General features: G+C 43.8%; 1 protein-coding gene across 1 annotated transcript; it reads left to right on the top strand.

Moving 5' to 3' along the window:
- The first annotated feature begins 538 nt into the window (after positions 1-538).
- Positions 539-1,950, top strand: LOC123049964 (transcription factor MYB41-like). Its single transcript, XM_044472816.1, has 2 exons — positions 539-886; positions 1,056-1,950. The coding sequence occupies exons 1-2, from the start codon at positions 615-617 to the stop codon at positions 1,753-1,755; spliced, it is 972 nt and encodes a 323-aa protein (XP_044328751.1). The 5' UTR covers positions 539-614; the 3' UTR covers positions 1,756-1,950.
- Positions 1,951-20,028: the final 18,078 nt, after the last annotated feature.

Consider the following 20,028-nt stretch of genomic DNA (forward strand, 5'->3'; position numbering starts at 1 on the left):
CCTCCTTTGACGATAGCTCCAGGTCATTGCATTCTACCGTGGCACGAGCGCTACCCACCCCAAAATGAAGGAACTAGCGTACTTAACTAACCAGATCCTGAATTACAGGTGCTACACTACATAGATAGTCCTCATAGACAAGTGCATCTTCTATATAGCGCAGCCTGCCACTTGTTAGCTGCCGCTCTATCATTTTCCTTGTTGCCTGCCTCGCGACATGCATACACCCAAATGGACCGTGTGTGAAGTGCAGCATGCAAGAGGATATATCTGGTCTTACGTGGCCAAATCTCCGGATCAACTACCCTCTTTGACTTACATCGTACGCACGCCTTTTGTTTAGAGTATCCGACATACACAAACTGTTCGATAGTAATGGCCACGACAGCAGAATGGAAGGAAAATTCGCAAAGTCCTCATGGGGTACGACGGAGCGACTGCTATCCCGTCTGCACCACGACCTCGATCTATATATACCAGCAGCCCGAGGAAGAAAAGAAACATAGTCGTATACCTAGCTTGCTTCTGACCACCGCATCTATCACAGCGCCCGAGCCCGATCGAACCTAGCCTTTTAGCAGAGGAGGTCCCCGTCGGGAAGACAAAGATTTGTGATGGGGAGGTCGCCGTGCTGCTGCCACGACGCCGGCGTGAAGAAGGGGCCGTGGACGGAGGAGGAGGACAAGACGCTGGTGGAGCACATCCAGAAGCGCGGCGGGCACGTCGGCAGCTGGCGCGGCCTGCCCAAGGCCGCCGGGCTGAACCGCTGCGGCAAGAGCTGCCGCCTCCGGTGGACCAACTACCTTCGCCCCGACATCAAGCGCGGCAACTTCTCCGACGAGGAGGAGCGCCTCATCATCACCCTCCACGCCGGTCTCGGCAACAAGTACGTACCTAGTCCACGTCCAAATCCAACTACTCCACACACCACCACCCGCACAACAGCTTAGCCGCCATGCACTGTCGTCTGTCAATTTCTTCACCGTTGGCTTTTGCATAGTTGTTAGTCTTGAAGAGACACTGACATGCATGGATAATTATTTGGTGGACGTTAGGTGGGCGACGATCGCGACACACCTGGAGGGCCGGACGGACAACGAGATCAAGAACTACTGGAACACGCACATCCGCAAGAAGCTCCTGCGCATGGGCGTCGACCCCGTCACCCACCAGCAGCTGCCACCCGACCACCACCTTGACGGCGCCTCCGCCCCACTCCTGCCCGAGGCGCTCCTCTGGGCGGCGGCGGCCGCGAGCCTCGGAGGCCTAGACACCGGCGCACTCAGGCAGGCGCAGCTTCTGCAGCAGCTCCTCCAGACCATCGGCTCCAACAACGACGCAACTAACCTCATCGCCAACCTAGCTGCCGCAAACTCAGTGCTGAACTCAAGCAGCAGCATCGTTCCAAGCCACCAGCTCCAGGACCAACTGAACATGTATTCTGGGGCGAACTGCATGCAGCCTGGTTACCTCTGCAACACCTCCAATTTTGCAGATCAAGACGTGGTGCAGCAGCAGCTGATCAATGACATGTCTCCTGGAACGAGCTGCTTTGCAACAGCTGAACCAGCTGATCAGCTCTGCAACACTACTGCTGCATTTGCATCGCATGATGTTGCACCGGCGGTTGACGTGCTGCCGGTGCAGGAGTTCGCCGGCTTGATGGTGCCCATGGAACTGCAACTACCCAATCTATGCTCCCTCGAGAGCGATTCTTTCTGGAAGGAGCTACTTGACGACGGCTACCTTCTATAGTTTCTTTCTCCATATCGAAATAGATGTGTTGTGTATGATAGTTTTGTACATAACCTATAACGTTTGAACTCCGTGCAATCAGGCCTGGTACATGCAGATGCAGTGTTAGATCCATCATAGAGGTGTAGATGAGATGATAAAACATGCATTGATTTTTCTGTGTGTTTATTATTGCAATAGATATGATTTTTGTCACTATAGTTGAAGGTTGCAATAGATTTGATTTTGTCACTATCAAAATATCCATCATAGTTCTGTACATTATGATTCTTGCAATAGATTTGATTTTTGTCACTATAGTTGAAGGTTGTCAATTGGTGATTTGATGTGACTCATGATATACTTTCCATTGTCAATTCACATGTTTTTTTCAAAAAGGAGGATTACTCTCGACCTCTACATAAAACGATGCACATAGCCAAACAATTAATATGTTGCCACTCGGCAACTATACTGAGATTGCAGACAACTCAAAATGCATAGGCTAGCTATCTTGCACAACGGTGTGGACGGCGTAAACGCTTTATCACAGTTACCACGGTTCTTAGTGAAGGAAATATGCCCTAGAGGCAATAATAAAGATGTTATTTATATTTCCTTATATAATGATAAATGTTTATTATTCATGCTAGAATTGTATTAACCAGAAACTTGATACGTGTGTGAATACATAGACAAAACAAAGTGTCACTAGTATGCCTCTATTTGACTAGCTCGTTAATCAAAGATGGTTAAGTTTCCTAACCATAGACATGTGTTGTCATTTGATGAACGGGATCACATCATTAGTAGAATGATGTGATTGACAAGACCCATTCGTTAGCTTAGCATTATGATCATTACAGTTTCATTGCTACTGTTTTCTTCATGACTTATACATGTTCCTCAGACAATGAGATTATGCAACTCCTGAATACCGGAGGAACACTTTCTGTGCTATCAAACGTCACAACGTAAATGGGTGAATATAAAGATGCTCTACAGGTGTCTCGGAAGGTATTTGTTGGGTTGGCATACATCGAGATTAGGATTTGTCACTCCGTGTTTTGGAGAGGTATCTCTGGGCCCTCTCGGTAATGCTCATCACTATAAGCCTTGCAAGCAATGTGACTAATGAGTTAGTTGCGGGATGAAGTATTATGGAATGAGTAAAGAGACTTGCTGGTAACGAGGTTGAACTTGGTATGATGATACCGACGATCGAATCTCGGCAAGTAACATACCGATGACAAAGGGAACAGCGTATGTTGTTATGCGGTTTAACCGATAAAGATCTTCGTAGAATATGTAGGAGCCAATATGAGCATCCAGGTTCCGCTATTGGTTATTGACCGGAGATGTGTCTCGGTCATGTCTACATAGTTCTCGAACCCGTAGGGTCCGCACGCTTAACGTTCGAGGACGATTTGTATTATGAGTTATGTGATTTGATGAACCGAAGTTTGTTCGGAGTCTCGGATGAGAGCACGGACATGACGAGGAGTCTCGAAATGGTCGAGACATAAAGATTGATATATTGGAAGGCTATATTCGGACATCGGAATGGTTCCAGAGAAGTTTGGGTATTTTCCGGAGTACCGGGAGGTTACCGGAACCCCCCGGGAGAAGTTATGGGCCTTATGGGCCATAAGAGGGAAGCACACCAGCCCACAAGGGGCTGGTGCACCACCCCCTCATGGGCAGGAGGCCGATCAGGACTAGGAGAAGCCCCCCCCCTTTCCTTCTCCTTCTCCCTTCCCCCTTTTCAACTCCGTGTGGGAGGTGGAATCCTACAAGGACTAGGGAGTCCTAGTAGGACTCCACACCTGGGAGCGCCCCCCTAGGGCCGGCTGCCTCTCCGTCTCCCTCCTTTATATACGGGGGCAAGGGGGCACCCTAGAACACACAAGTTGATCTTTTAGCCGTGTGCGGTGCCCCCCACCACAGGTACACACCTCGATCATATCGTCGTAGTGCTTAGGCGAAGCCCTGCGCCGGTAACATCATCATCATTGTCGCCACGCCGTTGTGCTGAAGGAACTCACCCTCGTCCTCAACTGGATCAAGAGCACGAGGTACGTCATCGAGCTGAACGTGTGCTGAACGCGGAGGTGCCGTACGTTCGGTACTTAGATTGGTTGGATCACGAAGAAGTTCGACTACATCAACCGCATTACTAAACGCTTCCGCTTCCGGTCTACGAGGGTATGTGGACATACTCTCTCCTCTCGTTGCTATGCATCTCCTAGATAGATCTTGCGTGATCGTAGGATTTTTTTTTTGAAATTACTGCGTTCCCCAACAGTGGCATCCGAGCCAGGTCTATGCGTAGATGTTATATGCACGAGTAGAACACAAAGAGTTGTGGGCGATAATAGTCATACCGCTTACCAGCAATGTCTTACTTTGATTCGGCGGTATTGTTGGATGAAGCGGCCCGGACCGACATTACATGACCACATTCATGAGACTGGTTCTACCGACGTGCTTTGCACACAGGTGGCTAGCGGGTGTCATTTTCTCCAACGTTAGTTGAATCGAGTTTGACTGTGGCCTGGTCCTTGTTGAAGGTTAAAACAACACACTTGGGGAAAAATCGTTGTGGTTTTGATGCGTAGGTAAGAACGGTTCTTGCTAGAAGCCCGTAGCAGCCACGTAAAACGTTGCAACAACAAAGTAGAGGACGTCTAACTTGTTTTTGCAGGGCTTGTTGTGATGTGATATGGTCAAGACATGACGTGATATAAATTGTTGTATGAGATGATCATGTTTTGTAACAGAGTTATCGGCAACTGGCAGGAGCCATATGGTTGTCGCTTTATTGTATGCAATGCAATCACCATGTAATTGTTTTACTTTATCACTAAGCGGTAGCGATAGTCGTAGAAACAATAGTTGGCGAGACGACAATGATGCTGCGATGGAGATCAAGGTGTCGCGCCGGTGACGATGGAGATCATGACGATGCTTCGGTGATGGAGATCATGAGCACAAGATGATGATGGACATATCATGTCACATATTTTGATTGCATGTGATGTTTATCTTTTATATTCTTATTTTGCTTAGTTCGACGGTAGCATTATAAGATGATCCCTTACTAAAATTTCAAGGTATAAGTGTTCTCCCTGAGTATGCACCGTTGTGAAAGTTCTTCATGCCGATACACCACGTGATGATCGGGTGTGATAAGCTCTACGTTCACATACAACGGGTGCAAGCCAGTTTTGGACACGCAGAATACTCGGGTTAAACTTGACGAGCCTAGAATATGCCGATATGGCCTCGGAACACTTAGACCGAAAGGTCGAGCGTGAATCATATAGTAGGTATGATCAACATAGTGATGTCACTATTTAAAACTACTCCATCTCACGTGATGGTCGGACATGGTTTAGTTGATTTGGATGACGTGATCATTTAGATAACTAGAGGGATGTCTATCTAAGTGGGAGTTCTTAAGTAATATGATCAATTAAACTTTAATTTATCATGAACTTAGTCTTGATAGTATTTGCATATCTATGTTGTAGATCAATAGCTCACGTATAGCTCCCCTGTTTTATTTTTTGATATGTTCCTAGAGAAAACTAAGTTGAAAGATGATAGTAGCAATAATGCAGACTTTGTCCGTGATCTGAGGATTATCCTCATTGCTGCACAAAAGAATTATGTCCTTGATGCACCGCTAGGTGACAGACCTATTGCAGGAGCATAGGCAGACATTATGAACGTTTGACAAAGCTCGGTATGATGACTACTTGATAGTCTAGTGCACCATGCTTTATGTGGCACCCCGATCTGCATGGAGCAGGGGGCCTTTGCACGTCAGCCCAAGATAACGCCTGACGCACGACAGGTCCATGATATAGCATTTCAGGTACAACAATATTCATCAAATACATGTGTATATGATTACATCATTGATGAATACAATTATCTGGCATAGCCCTAAGGCTATGTAAATGGCAGTGGAAGTCTATTTAAATGGCGGCGGAAGTCTTGGTTTGGAAGCATAACAACTCGGGCTGGGCTCCACAACTAACAGGACTGGCAAGGTTACGGCCTAGCACGACGGAACAAACGAACAAGTTTGGCACGACCTACAAAACTGGCATGACACGCCAGGTCAGTACATTGAATGTACTTGCAAGACAACCAAATACATAGCATCCAAACACACAGATGACAAAGCAAGAACCAAGCATATGCAACAGTCTACTTCAACACAACTTCTAAGCATGGCATGATATTAACTAGAATCATAAATCAAACTAAGCATGAATAACAGCACAACATCTACTAGCATGGCATATCAAATTTACTTCTAACATAACAATAGCAAAGCATAGCATATCAAAACATGGCATGGCATCATGAAACTATGCTGAAAATAAAATATCAGTTACCTCCCGTGAAGACATGTTGTATTAACCTTATGCAACAATCACTTACTCTGCCACGGCTCCTCGGAGCACACGCATGAATTACCGAGACCTCGTCTCGGGGTCATGTCAACACATCATCATGACTTCTCACGATTTTCTCACGGTCCAAGTCACCACATTATTTATCACATTTTAATTATCACACAAGTTATTAGCATATTTATCCTCCATTTCGACCAAGACCCGATAGTTTGACCTACTCCGAACTTGTTCCCATGACCGAGGACGCAGCTATCGATAGATTGAATACACTCTGCAGAGGTAGCACATTTTACCCACACTACGGAACACCTGCCTCGCACTCCCATACGTGCGGACCACGGCATTCTGACAAAACCGAGCTACTGATATGACACTCTCCGGCCACTCCGACCAACACCCCCTTGGGGTTCAGTCCTGGGTGGCCCCGTGTCTACCAAAGACACCAACGGCCACCGTCGTGGCAAAATGGTCCCAAACAGGGACAAGGTACCATAAAAACAAAAACGAGCACACAAGGTTATGTCCGCCTACCTGATCAGGGTAGCGTGTGCCCATAACCTTCGCTCGCGGGAGGCACCGGCGAGAGGCATGACAATAGACCCAGCTAGGACCTCCCCATAAGGTAAATGTGGTTGCACTGGAGAAAGCTCGATTTGGGTGGCACTATGATATCCCAGTGATGACGGAGGAGGTTTGTTATTAAGTCATATTATTAACTTCTCCATCATCAATCATCATGCGAGCATTATTAACAGGAATGCAACAACTAACATGCAACATATCGATGTAGTAACAAAACACCAAGCATTTCAAAAGCACAATGATAGCATGCGAAACATGGCAATACCAAGTACTAGCAAACTTATCAGTGCAACAGAATTATCATAACATCGATACTACTAACATGAAACTAAACTAGACAGAGGCATGATATTATTAGTCACAACATCAAACTAGCATGGAAACTTATTTAATGAAAACTCAAGCATGCACGGCAGGTAACAAAATTATTTAGCACGACTGAAATAACAGCAAACGAAACATACATGAAACTACGGCAACTAAACACACACACACGAGGAGTGTTGGATTGGGCTAAAACTTGGCAAGTCTCCATGATTTGGTCATATTTAGATGCTGCAAAAATATCATACCAAATGGACTTGCAAAATTGGTACTTGTTTCACAAGCATCACATCTGACCAGAAACTTTGGAAAAATCCAGGAAAATATTGGCTACATGAAATGAGCCAAAATTTGTGGGAGATAGGTTATATGGATGGAGAATGCTTAGGAATATTTTCAGCCATAATGGAGCAAGATAAAATAGACTTGCTTCACAAACTGAAAATTTGGACAGAAAAAAAAGAATTGCTCCTGTGCTCACATAGACCAATGAAATGAGCTGTATTTGGGTGGAGTCTAATGATTTGGAATACTTGAGAAGTTGGAAAAGTTTCATCCCATTTGGAAACTCTATGAAGGTACTTCCTTCACCAAGTTGCATTCTAGTCAGAAACTTTAAAAATTGCATAGGGAGCTAGGATGAATGGATTGAGCTCATCTTTGGTATCCATGGGTGATTTATCAATGTTAATCACCCTGCCAAATTTCAGCTCAATAGGAATTAGGAATAAGGCACTTCCTTTTGCAAAATTTCAGAGAAGGCAGAAACTTGCATTGGATCATGTGCCAAATTTATGATCTGTGGAACATGAGACAAGAATGGAACTAGTGATTATATAGCAAGGACAAGCTCCACAATTTATGTGGGAATTTTCTCTGCTATAAAAATAGTAGTTCCTTTAGAAAATGGCAGAAATCCAATATTGGGATTAAATAGGAAAAGGCAATTTCCTTATTTAATTATGGCCAATATATTTGCCAGGGCTTGGATTAGGCATAAATATCAACTCCACCAATTTTCATGAATTTAGGAGATGACTAGCTATGCCTTTGGATTTTATTCCTCGGAAAGGCAAGAAAAGGAATAAATGATAATTCAAAAATATTGCATGGGACTTAGCAATATTATTGCATATCCAAGGATTAGAAGGATAGGAGGGTCTCTGGGAACAAATGGGATGATCAACAGATCAAGGAAAATGATGGCTCCTTTGTAATCACAAAGGCCACATTCAAATTCCAAAAATTTGGAATTAGGGTTTGAGAGGATTTGAGCTGATGCAAAAGAGGTCTTGCCCACTGACAAAGACATGAGCAAGGTTTTGAAAGGTTGGAAATGGCAAGAATTCTCAGAGTCCCCAGCAAACTCAGGAGAAAGATTTTGAAAATGAGTGCCAGGAAGGAATAACAGCGCAAAAATTGATAACCCAATTTTGGGGATGTTACACTTTACGGCTTAGAACCGGGACTTCAAAAACATTTTGAATGCCACGGAGCATATGAGATGTTCCAAGAGTTGAAATTGGTATTTCAAACTCATGCCCGTGTTAAGAGGGATGAGACCTCTGACAAAGTACTTTGCCTACAAGATGGAGGAGAATAGCTCCACCAGTGAGCATGTGCTCAGAATGTCTGAGTACTATAATCACTTGAATCAAGTGGGAGTTAATCTTCCAGACAAGATAGTGATTGACAGAGTTCTCTAGTCACTATCACCAAGTTACTAGAAATTCGTGATGAACTATAATATGCAAGGGATAATGGAAACGATTCCCAAGCTCTTCGCGATGCTGAAATCGGCGAACGTAGAAATCAAGAAAAAGCATCAAGTGTTGATGGTTGACAATGTTGGGGAACGTAGTAATTTCAAAAATTTCTACGCACACGCAAGATCATGGTGATCCAAATCAACTAAACCATAACCGATCATCACGTGAAATGGAGTAGTTTTCAATGGTGAACATCACTATGTTGATCATATCTATTATATGATTCACGCTCGACCTTTCGGTCTCAGTGTTCCGAGGCCATATCTGCATATGCTAGGCTCATCAAGTTTAACCTGAGTATTCTGCGTGTGCAAAACTGGCTTGCACCCGTTGTAGATGGACGTAGAGCTTATCACACCCGATCATCACGTGGTGTCTGGGCACGACGAACTTTGGCAATGGTGCATACTCAGGGAGAACACTTTTATCTTGAAATTTAGTGAGAGATCATCTTATAATGCTACCGTCAATCAAAGCAAGATAAGATGCATAAAAGATAAACATCACATGCAATCAATATAAGTGATATGATATGGCCATCATCATCTTGTGCTTGTGATCTCCATCTCCGAAGCACCGTCATGATCCCCATCGTCACCGGCACGACACCTTGCTCTCCATCGTAGCATCGTTGTCGTCTCGCCAACTATTGCTTCTACGACTATCGCTACCGCTTAGTGATAAAATGAAGCAATTACATGGCGATTGCATTGCATACAATAAAGCGACAACCATATGGCTCCTGCCAGTTGCCGATAACTCGGTTACAAAACATGATCATCTCATACAATAAAATTTAGCATCATGTCTTGACCATATCACATCACAACGTGCCCTGCAAAAACAAGTTAGACGTCCTCTACTTTGTTGTTGCAAGTTTTACGTGGCTGCTACTGGGCTTAGCAAGAACCGTTCTTACCTACGCATCAAAACCACAACGATAGTTTGTCAAGTTGGTGCTGTTTTAACCTTCGCAAGGACCGGGCGTAGCCACACTCGGTTCAAGTAAAGTTGGAGAAACTGACACCCGCCAGCCACCTCTGTGCAAAGCACGTCGGAAGAACCAGTCTCGCGTAAGCGTACGCGTAATGTCGGTCCGGGCCGCTTCATCCAACTATATCGCCGAACCAAAGTATGACATGCTGGTAAGCAGTATGACTTATATCGCCCACAACTCACTTGTGTTCTACTCGTGCATATGACATCTACGCATAAAACCATGCTCGGATGCCATTGTTGGGGAACATAGTAATTTCAAAAACTTTTCCTACGCACATGCAAGATCATGGTGATGCATAGCAACGAGAGGGGAGAGTGTTGTCCACGTACCCTCGTAGACCGAAAGCGGAAGCGTTAACACAACGCGGTTGATGTAGTCGTACGTCTTCACGATCCGACCGATCAAGCACCGAACGCACGGCACCTCCGAGTTCAGCACACGTTCAGCTCGATGATGTCCCTCGAACCCGATCCAGCCGAGTGTTGAGGGAGAGTTTCGTCAGCACGACGGCGTGGTGACGATGATGATGTTCTACCGACGCAGGGCTTCGCCTAAGCACCGCTACGATATTATCGTGGTGTAATATGGTGGAGGGGGGCACCGCACACGGCTAAGAGATCAATGATCAATTGTTGTGTCTTTGGGGTGCCCCCCTGCCCCCGTATATAACAGATCAAAGGGGGGAGGTGCGGCCAGCCTTGGGGCGCGCCAGGAGGAGTCCTACTCCCACCGGGAGTAGGACTCCCCCCTTTTCCTAGTTGGATTAGGACTTGGGAAGGGGGAAAGAGGAGAGGGAGAACAAGGAAGGGGGCGCCGCCCCCTTCTCCTTGTTCTATTCGGACTAGGGAGAGGGGCGCGCGGCCCAGCCCTAGCCGCCTCTCCTCTCTTCCACCTAGGCCCACTAAGGCCCATTTTGTTGCCGGGGGGTTCCGGTAACCTCCCGGTACTCCGGTAAAATCCTGATTTCACCCGGAACACTTCCGATATCCAAACATAGGCTTCCAATATATCAATCTTTATGTCTCGACCATTTCGAGACTCCTCGTCATGTCCGTGATCACATCCGCGACTCCGAACAACCTTCGGTACATCAAAACATATAAACTCATAATATAACTGTCATCGAAACGTTAAGCGTGCGGACCCTACGGGTTCGAGAACTATGTAGACATGACCAAGACACCTCTCCGGTCAATAACCAATAGCGGAACCTGGATGCTCATATTGGCTCCCACATATTCTACGAAGATCTTTATCGGTCAGACCGCATAACAACATACGTTGTTCCCTTTGTCATCGGTATGTTACTTGCCCGAGATTCGATCGTCGGTATCTCAATACCTAGTTCAATCTCGTTACCGGCAAGTCTCTTTACTCGTTCTGTAATACATCATCTCGCAACAAACTCATTAGTTGCAATACTTGCAAGGCTTAAGTGATGTGCATTACCGAGAGGGCCCAGAGATACCTCTCCGACAATCGGAGTGACAAATCCTAATCTCGAAATACGCCAACCCAACAAGTACCTTCGGAGACACATGTAGAGCACCTTTATAATCACCCAGTTACGTTGTGACGTTTGGTAGCACACAAAGTGTTCCTCCGGTAAACGGGAGTTGCATAATCCCATAGTCATAGGAACATGTATAAGTCATGAAGAAAGCAATAGAAACATACTAAATGATCGAGTGCTAAGCTAACAAAATGGGTCAAGTCAATCACATCATTCTCCTAATGATTTGATCCCGTTAATCAAATGACAACTCATGTCAATGGCTAGGAAACATAACCATCTTAGATCAACGAGCTAGTCAATTAGAGGCATACTAGTGACACTCTGTTTGTCTATGTATTCACACAAGTATTATGTTTCCGGTTAATACAATTCTAGCATGAATAATAAACATTTATCATGATATAAGGAAATAAATAATAACTTTATTATTGCCTCTAGGGCATATTTCCTTCAGACAAGACCACTAGTTTCAAGTAGCAAGGGAAGAAAGGGAACTTCAAGAAGAATGGCAAGCAAGTTTCCACTCCCGTATAGAAGCCCAAAGCTAGACCTAAGCCTGAAACTGAGTGCTTCTACTGCAAAGGGAATGGTCACTGGAAGTGGAACTGCCCTAGATACTTGGCGGATAAGAAGGATGGCAAAGTGAACTAAGGTATATTTTATATACATGTTTTTGATGTGTACTTTACTAGTGTTTATAGCAACCCCTCGGTATTTGATACTGGTTCAGTTACTAAGAGTAGTAACTCGAAACAGGAGTTGCAAAATGGACAGAGACTAGTTAAGGACAAGGTGACGATGTGTGTTGGAAATAATTCCAAGGTTGATAAGATCACCATCGCACACTCCTTTTACCTTTGGGATTAGTGTTGAACCTAAAATAAATGTTATTTGGTGTTTGCGTTGAGCATGAATATGATTGGATCATGTGTATTGCAATACCGTTATTCATTTAAGTCAAAGAATAATTGTTGTTCTGTTTACGTGAATAAAACCTTCTATGGTCATACACTTAATATAAATGGTTTCTTGAATCTCAATCGTAGTGATACACATAATATTGATGCCAAAAGATTCAATGTTGATAATGATAGTGCAACATACTTGTGGCACTGCCGTTTCGGTCATATTGGTGTAAAGCGCATGAAGAAAATCCATGCAGATGGACTTTTGGAATCACTTGATTATGAATCATTTGATGCTTGCGAACCATGCCTCATGGGCAAGATGACTAATACTCCGTTCTCCGGAACAATGGAGCGAGCCACTGACTTATTGGAAATAATACATACCGATGTATGCGGTACGATGAGTGTTGAGGCTCACGGCGGGTATCATTGTTTTCTGACCTTCACAGATGTTTTGAGCAGATATGGGTATATCTACTTGATGAAACACAAGTCTGAAACATTTGAAAAGTTCAAAGAATTTCAGAGTGAAGTGGAGAATCATCGTAACAAGAAAACAAAGTTTCTACAATTTGATCGCAGAAGCGAATATTTGAGTTACAAGTTTGGCCTTCAATTAAAACAATGTGGAATAGTTTCACAAACTCATGCCACCTGGAACACCACAGCATAATGGCATGTCCGAACGTCGTAACCGTACTTTATTAGATATGGTGCGATCTATGATGTCTCTTACAGATTTGCCACTATCGTTTTGGGGGTATGCATTAGAGACAGCTGCATTCACATTAAATAGGGCACCATCTAAATCCGTTGAGACGACACCGTATGAACTGTGGTTTGGCAAGAAACTTAAGATGTCGTTTCTTAAAGTTTGGTCCTGCGATGCTTATGTGAAAAAGCTTCAACCTGATAAGCTCGAATCCAAATCGGAGAAATGTGTCTTCATAGGATACCCAAAGGAGACTGTTGGGTACACCTTCTATCACAGATCCGAAGGCAAGATATTCATTGCTAAGAATGGATCCTTTCTAGAGAAGGAGTTTCTCTCGAAAGAAATGAGTGGGAGGAAAGTAGAACTTGATGAGGTAATTGTACCTTCTCCCGAATTGGAAATTAATTCATCACAGAAATCAGTTCCAGTGATTCATACACCAATCAGTGAGCAAGCTAATGATGATGATCATGAAACTTCAGATCAAGTTACTACCAAAATTCGTAGGTCAACCAGAGTAAGGTACCGCACCAGAGTGGTAAGGTAATCCTGTTCTGGAAGTCATGTTACTTGACCATTACGAACCTACGAACTATGAGGAAGCGATGATGAGCCCAGATTCTGCGAAATGGCTTGAGGCCATGAAATCTGAGATGGGATCCATGTATGAGAACAAAGTGTGGACTTTGGTGGATTTGCCCGATGATCGGCAAGCCATAGAAAATAAATGGATCTTCAAGAAGAAGACCGACGCTGACGGTAATATTACTGTCTACAAAGCTCGACTTGTTGCAAAAGGTTTTCGACAAGTTCAAGGAGTTGACTACGATGAGACTTTCTCACCCGTAGCGATGCTTAAGTCTGTCCGAATCATGTTAGCAATTGCCACATTTTATTAAATCCGGAAAATGGATGTCAAAAACTGCATTTCTTAATGGATTTCTTGAAGAAGAGTTGTATATGGTGCAACGAGAAGGTTTTGTCAATCCTAAAAGTGCTAACAAAATGCACAAGCTCCAGCAATCCATCTATGGACTGGTGCAAGCATCTCGGAGTTGGAATATACGCTTTGATGAGTCGATCAAAGCATATAATTTTATACAGACTTGCGGTGAAGCCTGTATTTACAAAGAAAGTGAGTGGGAGCACTACAACCTTTCTGATAAGTATATGTGAATGACATATTGTTGATCGGAAATGATGTAGAATTTTTTGGAAAGCATAAAGGAGTGGTTGAAAGGAGTTTTTCAAAGAAAGACCTCGGTGAAGCTGCTTACATATTGAGCATCAAGATCTACAGAGATAGATCAAGGCGCTTGATAAGTTTTGTCAATGAGTACATACCTTGACAAGTTTTTGAAATAGTTCAAAATGGAACAGTCAAAGAAGGAGTTCTTGCATGTGTTGCAAGGTGTGAAGTTGAGTAAGACTCAAAGCCCGACCACGACAGAACATAGAGAGAGAATGAAAGTCATTCCCTATGCCTCAGCCATAGGTTCTATAAAGTATGCCATGTTGTGTATCAGACCTATTGTATACCCTGCCCTGAGTTTGGCAAGGGAGTACAATAGTGATCTAGGAGTAGATCACTGGACATTGGTCAAAAATTATCCTTAGAGGACTAAGGAAATATTTCTCGGTTATGGAGGCGATAAAGAGTTCGTCGTAAAGAGTTACGTCGATGCAAGCTTTGATACCGATCTGGATGACTCTGAGTCTCGATCTGGATACATATTCTAAGTGGGAGCATTTAGCTAGAGTAGCTCGGTGCAGAGCATTGTAGACATAGAGATTTGCAAAATACATACGGGTCTAAATGTGGCAGACCCATTGACTAAATCTCTCACAAGCAAAACATGATCACACCTTAGTACTCTTTGGGTGTTAATCACATGGCGATGTGAACTAGATTACTGACTCTAGTAATCCCTTTAGGTGTTTGCTACCTCTTGAGCATGCGTTGGTTTTCCATTGAAGAGGAAAGGGTGATGCAGCAAAGTAGCGTAAGTATTTCCCTCAGTTTTTGAGAACCAAGGTATCAATCCAATAGGAGGCCACACGCAAGTCCCTCGTACCTACACAAACAAATAAGAACCTTGCAACCAACGCGATAAAGGGGTTGTCAATCCCTTCACGGCCACTTGCAAAAGTGAGATCTGATAGAGACGATAAGATAATATTTTTGGTATTTTTATGATAAAGATTAAAAGTAAAGATTGCAAAATAAACGGCGACAGAAATAGCTAGTTGACGGAAGATTACTATGATGGAACATAGACCCGGGGGCCATAGGTTTCACTAGTGGCTTCTCTCAAGATAGCATAAGTATTACGGTGTGTGAACAAATTACTGTCGAGCAACTGATAGAAAAGTGCATAATTATTAGAATATCTAGGCATGATCATGTATATAGGCATCACGTCCGCAAAAAGTAGACCGCACATCGACCGCTTTCCAGCATGCATCTAGAGTATTAAGTTCATAAGAACAGAGTAACACATTAGGCAAGATGACATGATGTAGAGGGATAAACTCAAGCAATATGACATAAACCCCATCTTTTTATCCTCGATGGTAACAATACAATACGTGTCATTTCCCCTTCTGTCAATGGGATCGAGCAACGCAAGATTGAACCCAAAGTTAAGCACTTCTCCCATTGCAAGAAAGGTCAATCTAGTAGGCCAAACCAAACTGATAATTCGAAGAGACTTGCAAAGATAACAAATCATACATAAAAGAATTCAGAGAAGATTCAAATATTGTTCATAGATAATCTTGATCATAAACCCACAATTCATCGGATCTCGACAAACACACTGCAAAAAAGAATTACATCGAATAGATCTCCAAGAAGATCGAGGAGAACTTTGTATTGAGATCCAGAGAGAGAGTAGAAGCCATCTAGCTAATCACTATGGACCCGAAGGTCTGTGGTAAACTACTCACACGTCATCGGAGAGGCTATGGTGTTGATGTAGAAGCCCTCCGTGATCGATTCCCCCTCCGGCGGAGCGCCGGAAAAGGCCGCAAGATGGGATCTCACGGGTACAGAAGGTTGCGGCGGTGGAAATAGGGTTTCGTGTTGCTCCTCGATGGTTTTGGGGTACATGGGTATATATAGGAGGAAGAAGTAGGTCGGTGGAGCCACGAGGGGCCTACGAGGGTGGGGGCGCGCCTAGGGGGCAGGCGCGCCTCCCTGCCTCGTGGCCTCCTCGTTGATTTCTTGACGTCCACTCCAAGTCCTCTGGATCACGTTTGTTCCAAAAATCACGCTCCCGAAGGTTTCATTCCGGTTGGACTCCGTTTGATATTCATTTTCTGCGAAACACTGAAATGGGCAAAAAAACAGCAATTTGCACTGGGCCTTGGGTTAGTAGGTTAGTCCCAAAAATGATATAAAAGTGTATAATAAAGCCCATTAAACATCCAAAACAGAATATATATATATAATAGCATGGAGCAATAAAAAATTATAGATACGTTGGAGACGTATCAAGCATCCCCAAGCTTAATTCCTGCTCGTCCTCGAGTAGGTAAATGATAAAAACAGAATTTTTTATGTGGAATGCTACTTAGCATATTCTTCAATGTAATTCTCTTTATTGTGGCATGAATGTTCAGATCCGAAAGATTCAAGATAAAAGTTTAATATTGACATAAAAATAATAATACTTCAAGCATACTAACTAAGAAATTATGTCTTCTCAAAATAACATGGCCAAAGAAAGTTCATCCCTACAAATCATATAGTTTGTTCATGCTCCATTTTCGTCACACAAGATGCTCTCATCTTGCACAACCCCGATGACAAGCCAAGAAATTGTTTCATACTTTAGTAATCTCAAACTTTTTTCAACTTTCACGCAATACATGAGCGTGAGCCATGGATATAGCACTATGGGTGGAATAGAATATAATGATGGGGGTTGTGTGGAGAAGACAAAAAAGGAGAAAGTCTCACATTGACGTAGCTAATCAACGGGCTAGGGAGATGCCCATCAATTGATGTCAATGCAAGGAGTAGGGATTGCCATGCAACGGATGCACTAGAGCTATAAATGTATGAAAGCTCAACAAAAGAAACTAAGTGGGTGTGCATCCAACTTGCTTGCTCACGAAGACCTAGGGCATTTGAGGAAGCCCATTGTTGCAATATACAAGACAAGTTCTATAATGAAAAATTCTCACTAGTATATGAAAGTGACAAAACAAGAGACTCTCTATCATAAAGATCATGGTGCTACTTTGAAGCTCATGTGTGGAAAAAGGATAGTAGCATTGTCCCTTTTTATTTCTCTTCTTTTTTTTTCTGGGCCTTTCTTTTTTTATTTGGCCTTTCTCTTTTTTGTGGGACAATGCTCTATTAATGATGATCATCACACTTCTATTTATTTACAACTCGATTATTACAACTTGATACTAGAACAAAATATGACTCTATATGAATGCCTCCGGCGGTGTACCGGGATGGGCAATGAATCAAGAGTGACATGTATGGAATAATAAACATGGTGGCTTTGCCACAAATACAATGTCAACTACATGATCATGCAAGGCAATATGACAGTGATGAAGCGTGTCATAATAAACGGAGCGGTGGAAAGTTGCATAGCAATATATCTCGGAATGGCTATCACTACTAGGAAAACCCTTACCAGTAGCGCTGTTTTTTGGCTATTAGTAGCGCGGGCAGGCGCGCTACTGCTATGGCGCTACAGCTAAATATTAGCACTAGCGCGTTTTCTACCCCACGCTCCAGATATGGTAAGTACTAGTAGCACTGCTTTCTCCACACACGCTACTACTATCGTATGTACTAGTAGCGCCGCTTTCTCCACCCCACGCTACAACTAATTAATTAGAAATTAAAAAATATTCAAATGCAGTATTCATGGATAGAAATTCAGATGCATTTGCTTCACCAACAATGATTAGTAGTAGCATCAACATAGCCTCTAATTCAGCATAGGAGTTGCAAGTAAGGGAAAATTACCACCGACACTAGCTAATAATCATCATAGCTAGTCATTACCACCAACATTGTCTAATCATCATAGCTACATAGTGTAGCACATCATCATCATCTTGAAATTCATTCTAGCTAGCTAATCACTTGTCACGACCGGATTTTGGGATACAAATTCCCAGAAAAACGGCCTGTGTGCTCACCAGCCCCAGGATTACTGTTAGCTGATGAGGCACCAACTTGATACAAGAATTCCAAGCGAGGTACAAAAATATGTAGTACAAGACCATTTAGGCCTTGGAGTACAACACTTGGTTTCTAGTGGTTGAGGGCGGAAGCGGTCGAGAACATCTGCGTCTATGGGACTCCATTTCCCACAAGAACAGCTGACCAGGATAACTCCTATCTTCGCGTGGCTGCTATCGTCAACACGTAGGCTTCGAGGTTGTCACCGCGAAGCTTATCTCCAAGCAAGGAATCTGGCCAAGACAATAGCCAGGGACAAGCCAGTGAGTACATTTGAATGTACTCGCAAACATTAAGAACACGGGTATAATATATCAAACATGCTCCGGTTTAATATGCGATCACACGCCTGTCACGAAAAATACTAAAACTATGATGCAAACATGCAGACAAAATAATCCAAAGTAAAATACTGGGTGCCAAGCGAGGGTCTGAATGACTCCTCGAGCGGAAAATGCAGAATGGTAATACTGGTGCCAAACGAGTGTCTGAATGACTCTTCGAGCGGAAAATGCAGAATAGTAATACTGGTGCCAAATGAGTGTCTGAATGACTCCTCGAGCGGAAAATGCAGAATAGTAATACTGGTGCCAAACGAGTGTCTGAATGACTCCTCGAGCGGAAAATGCAGAAATAATAATGCCGCAGTCGGGCGTCGGGGCGACACCACCTAAAGGGCTTATAAAAGATAAATGAACAACAAGCATGCCGCAGTCGGGCGTCTGAGCGACACCACAGAAAGGGCTTATAAGAGAATAATCACAGCGAATATCCAGGAGGTAGAACCATCCTAAGGATACTCAATCAAATACATAATGGTTAGTCCAAAATAATAAAGATCACAATCCATACGTGCCATAACCATAAACAAAATCTAGCACAGTCGTTTCTCCATCCGAAAACCGATAATTTAGTCAAGCCGTATCTCCATCCGAATACCGTTACTGAGATCTAGTTAAATCGTTCTCCATCCGAATACCGTTACAGAGTTCTAGTTAAATCGTTCTCCATCCGAATACCATTACAGATTCAACTCACACTGCGGTCTTTACTCAAGAACATGACTATCCAACAGGATATATCCTCTGGAGAGGGAGTACCATTTTCCACGAGTAACGGGTTTACTTAGTCCCTCGGGACTAATTCCGTCTACGGTCTTTTAATTGAAAACCACGCCTGACCTGCACACACCAGCTTAACTCACCAGTGTCTGGAATCACCTACGATACCTGCCAAGCAAAACTCTAAGTGGGGAGGCTACAACCTCGACGTAGCATGGGATCACAAAATTTATACCGCGCGCAAACTGGGGAAGCTATCCCCTTCGGCTACAACCGAAACACCCATGCCCCCGGACCGGATGACTGGCTTTAATCCATGGCCATGGGACCCTCATCACGGCCTCTCTGTACGGTGTGTGCTTTGGAAAGGGGTTGACAACCTACTGAACCATACCCTGTCCCCTGCAGGGACAAGTGGTGGTACCAACAAAAGGAAGCTATTGATCAAGACTCGGTCTACAACCGTCTCAGGTGGTCCAAGAATCAACCAACAACATTACCACTAGTGAAATAAATCACCACTCCTCGAGCCTCACCATGCTATGCCGGGCATACTCGTCTCGACGAGGGATTTGGGACAAGCTCGTGTCTACCCAAGACCATGACTTTCCCGGCTTCCTACCGGTGTGCAAGAGAAGCTCACGAGGATGATCCAAATCATTAGTGTATCCATTGCTGACCACAAACAACTCCAAAGCGCACTCATGCCCGAGACTATATCGATACATAAAGCTATTACAGACTCCAAGTCAAAAGGTGCTGTGATCGTATCAA

Source organism: Triticum aestivum, chromosome 2D (assembly GCF_018294505.1).
Source record: "Triticum aestivum cultivar Chinese Spring chromosome 2D, IWGSC CS RefSeq v2.1, whole genome shotgun sequence".
NCBI classification, from domain to species: domain Eukaryota; kingdom Viridiplantae; phylum Streptophyta; class Magnoliopsida; order Poales; family Poaceae; genus Triticum; species Triticum aestivum.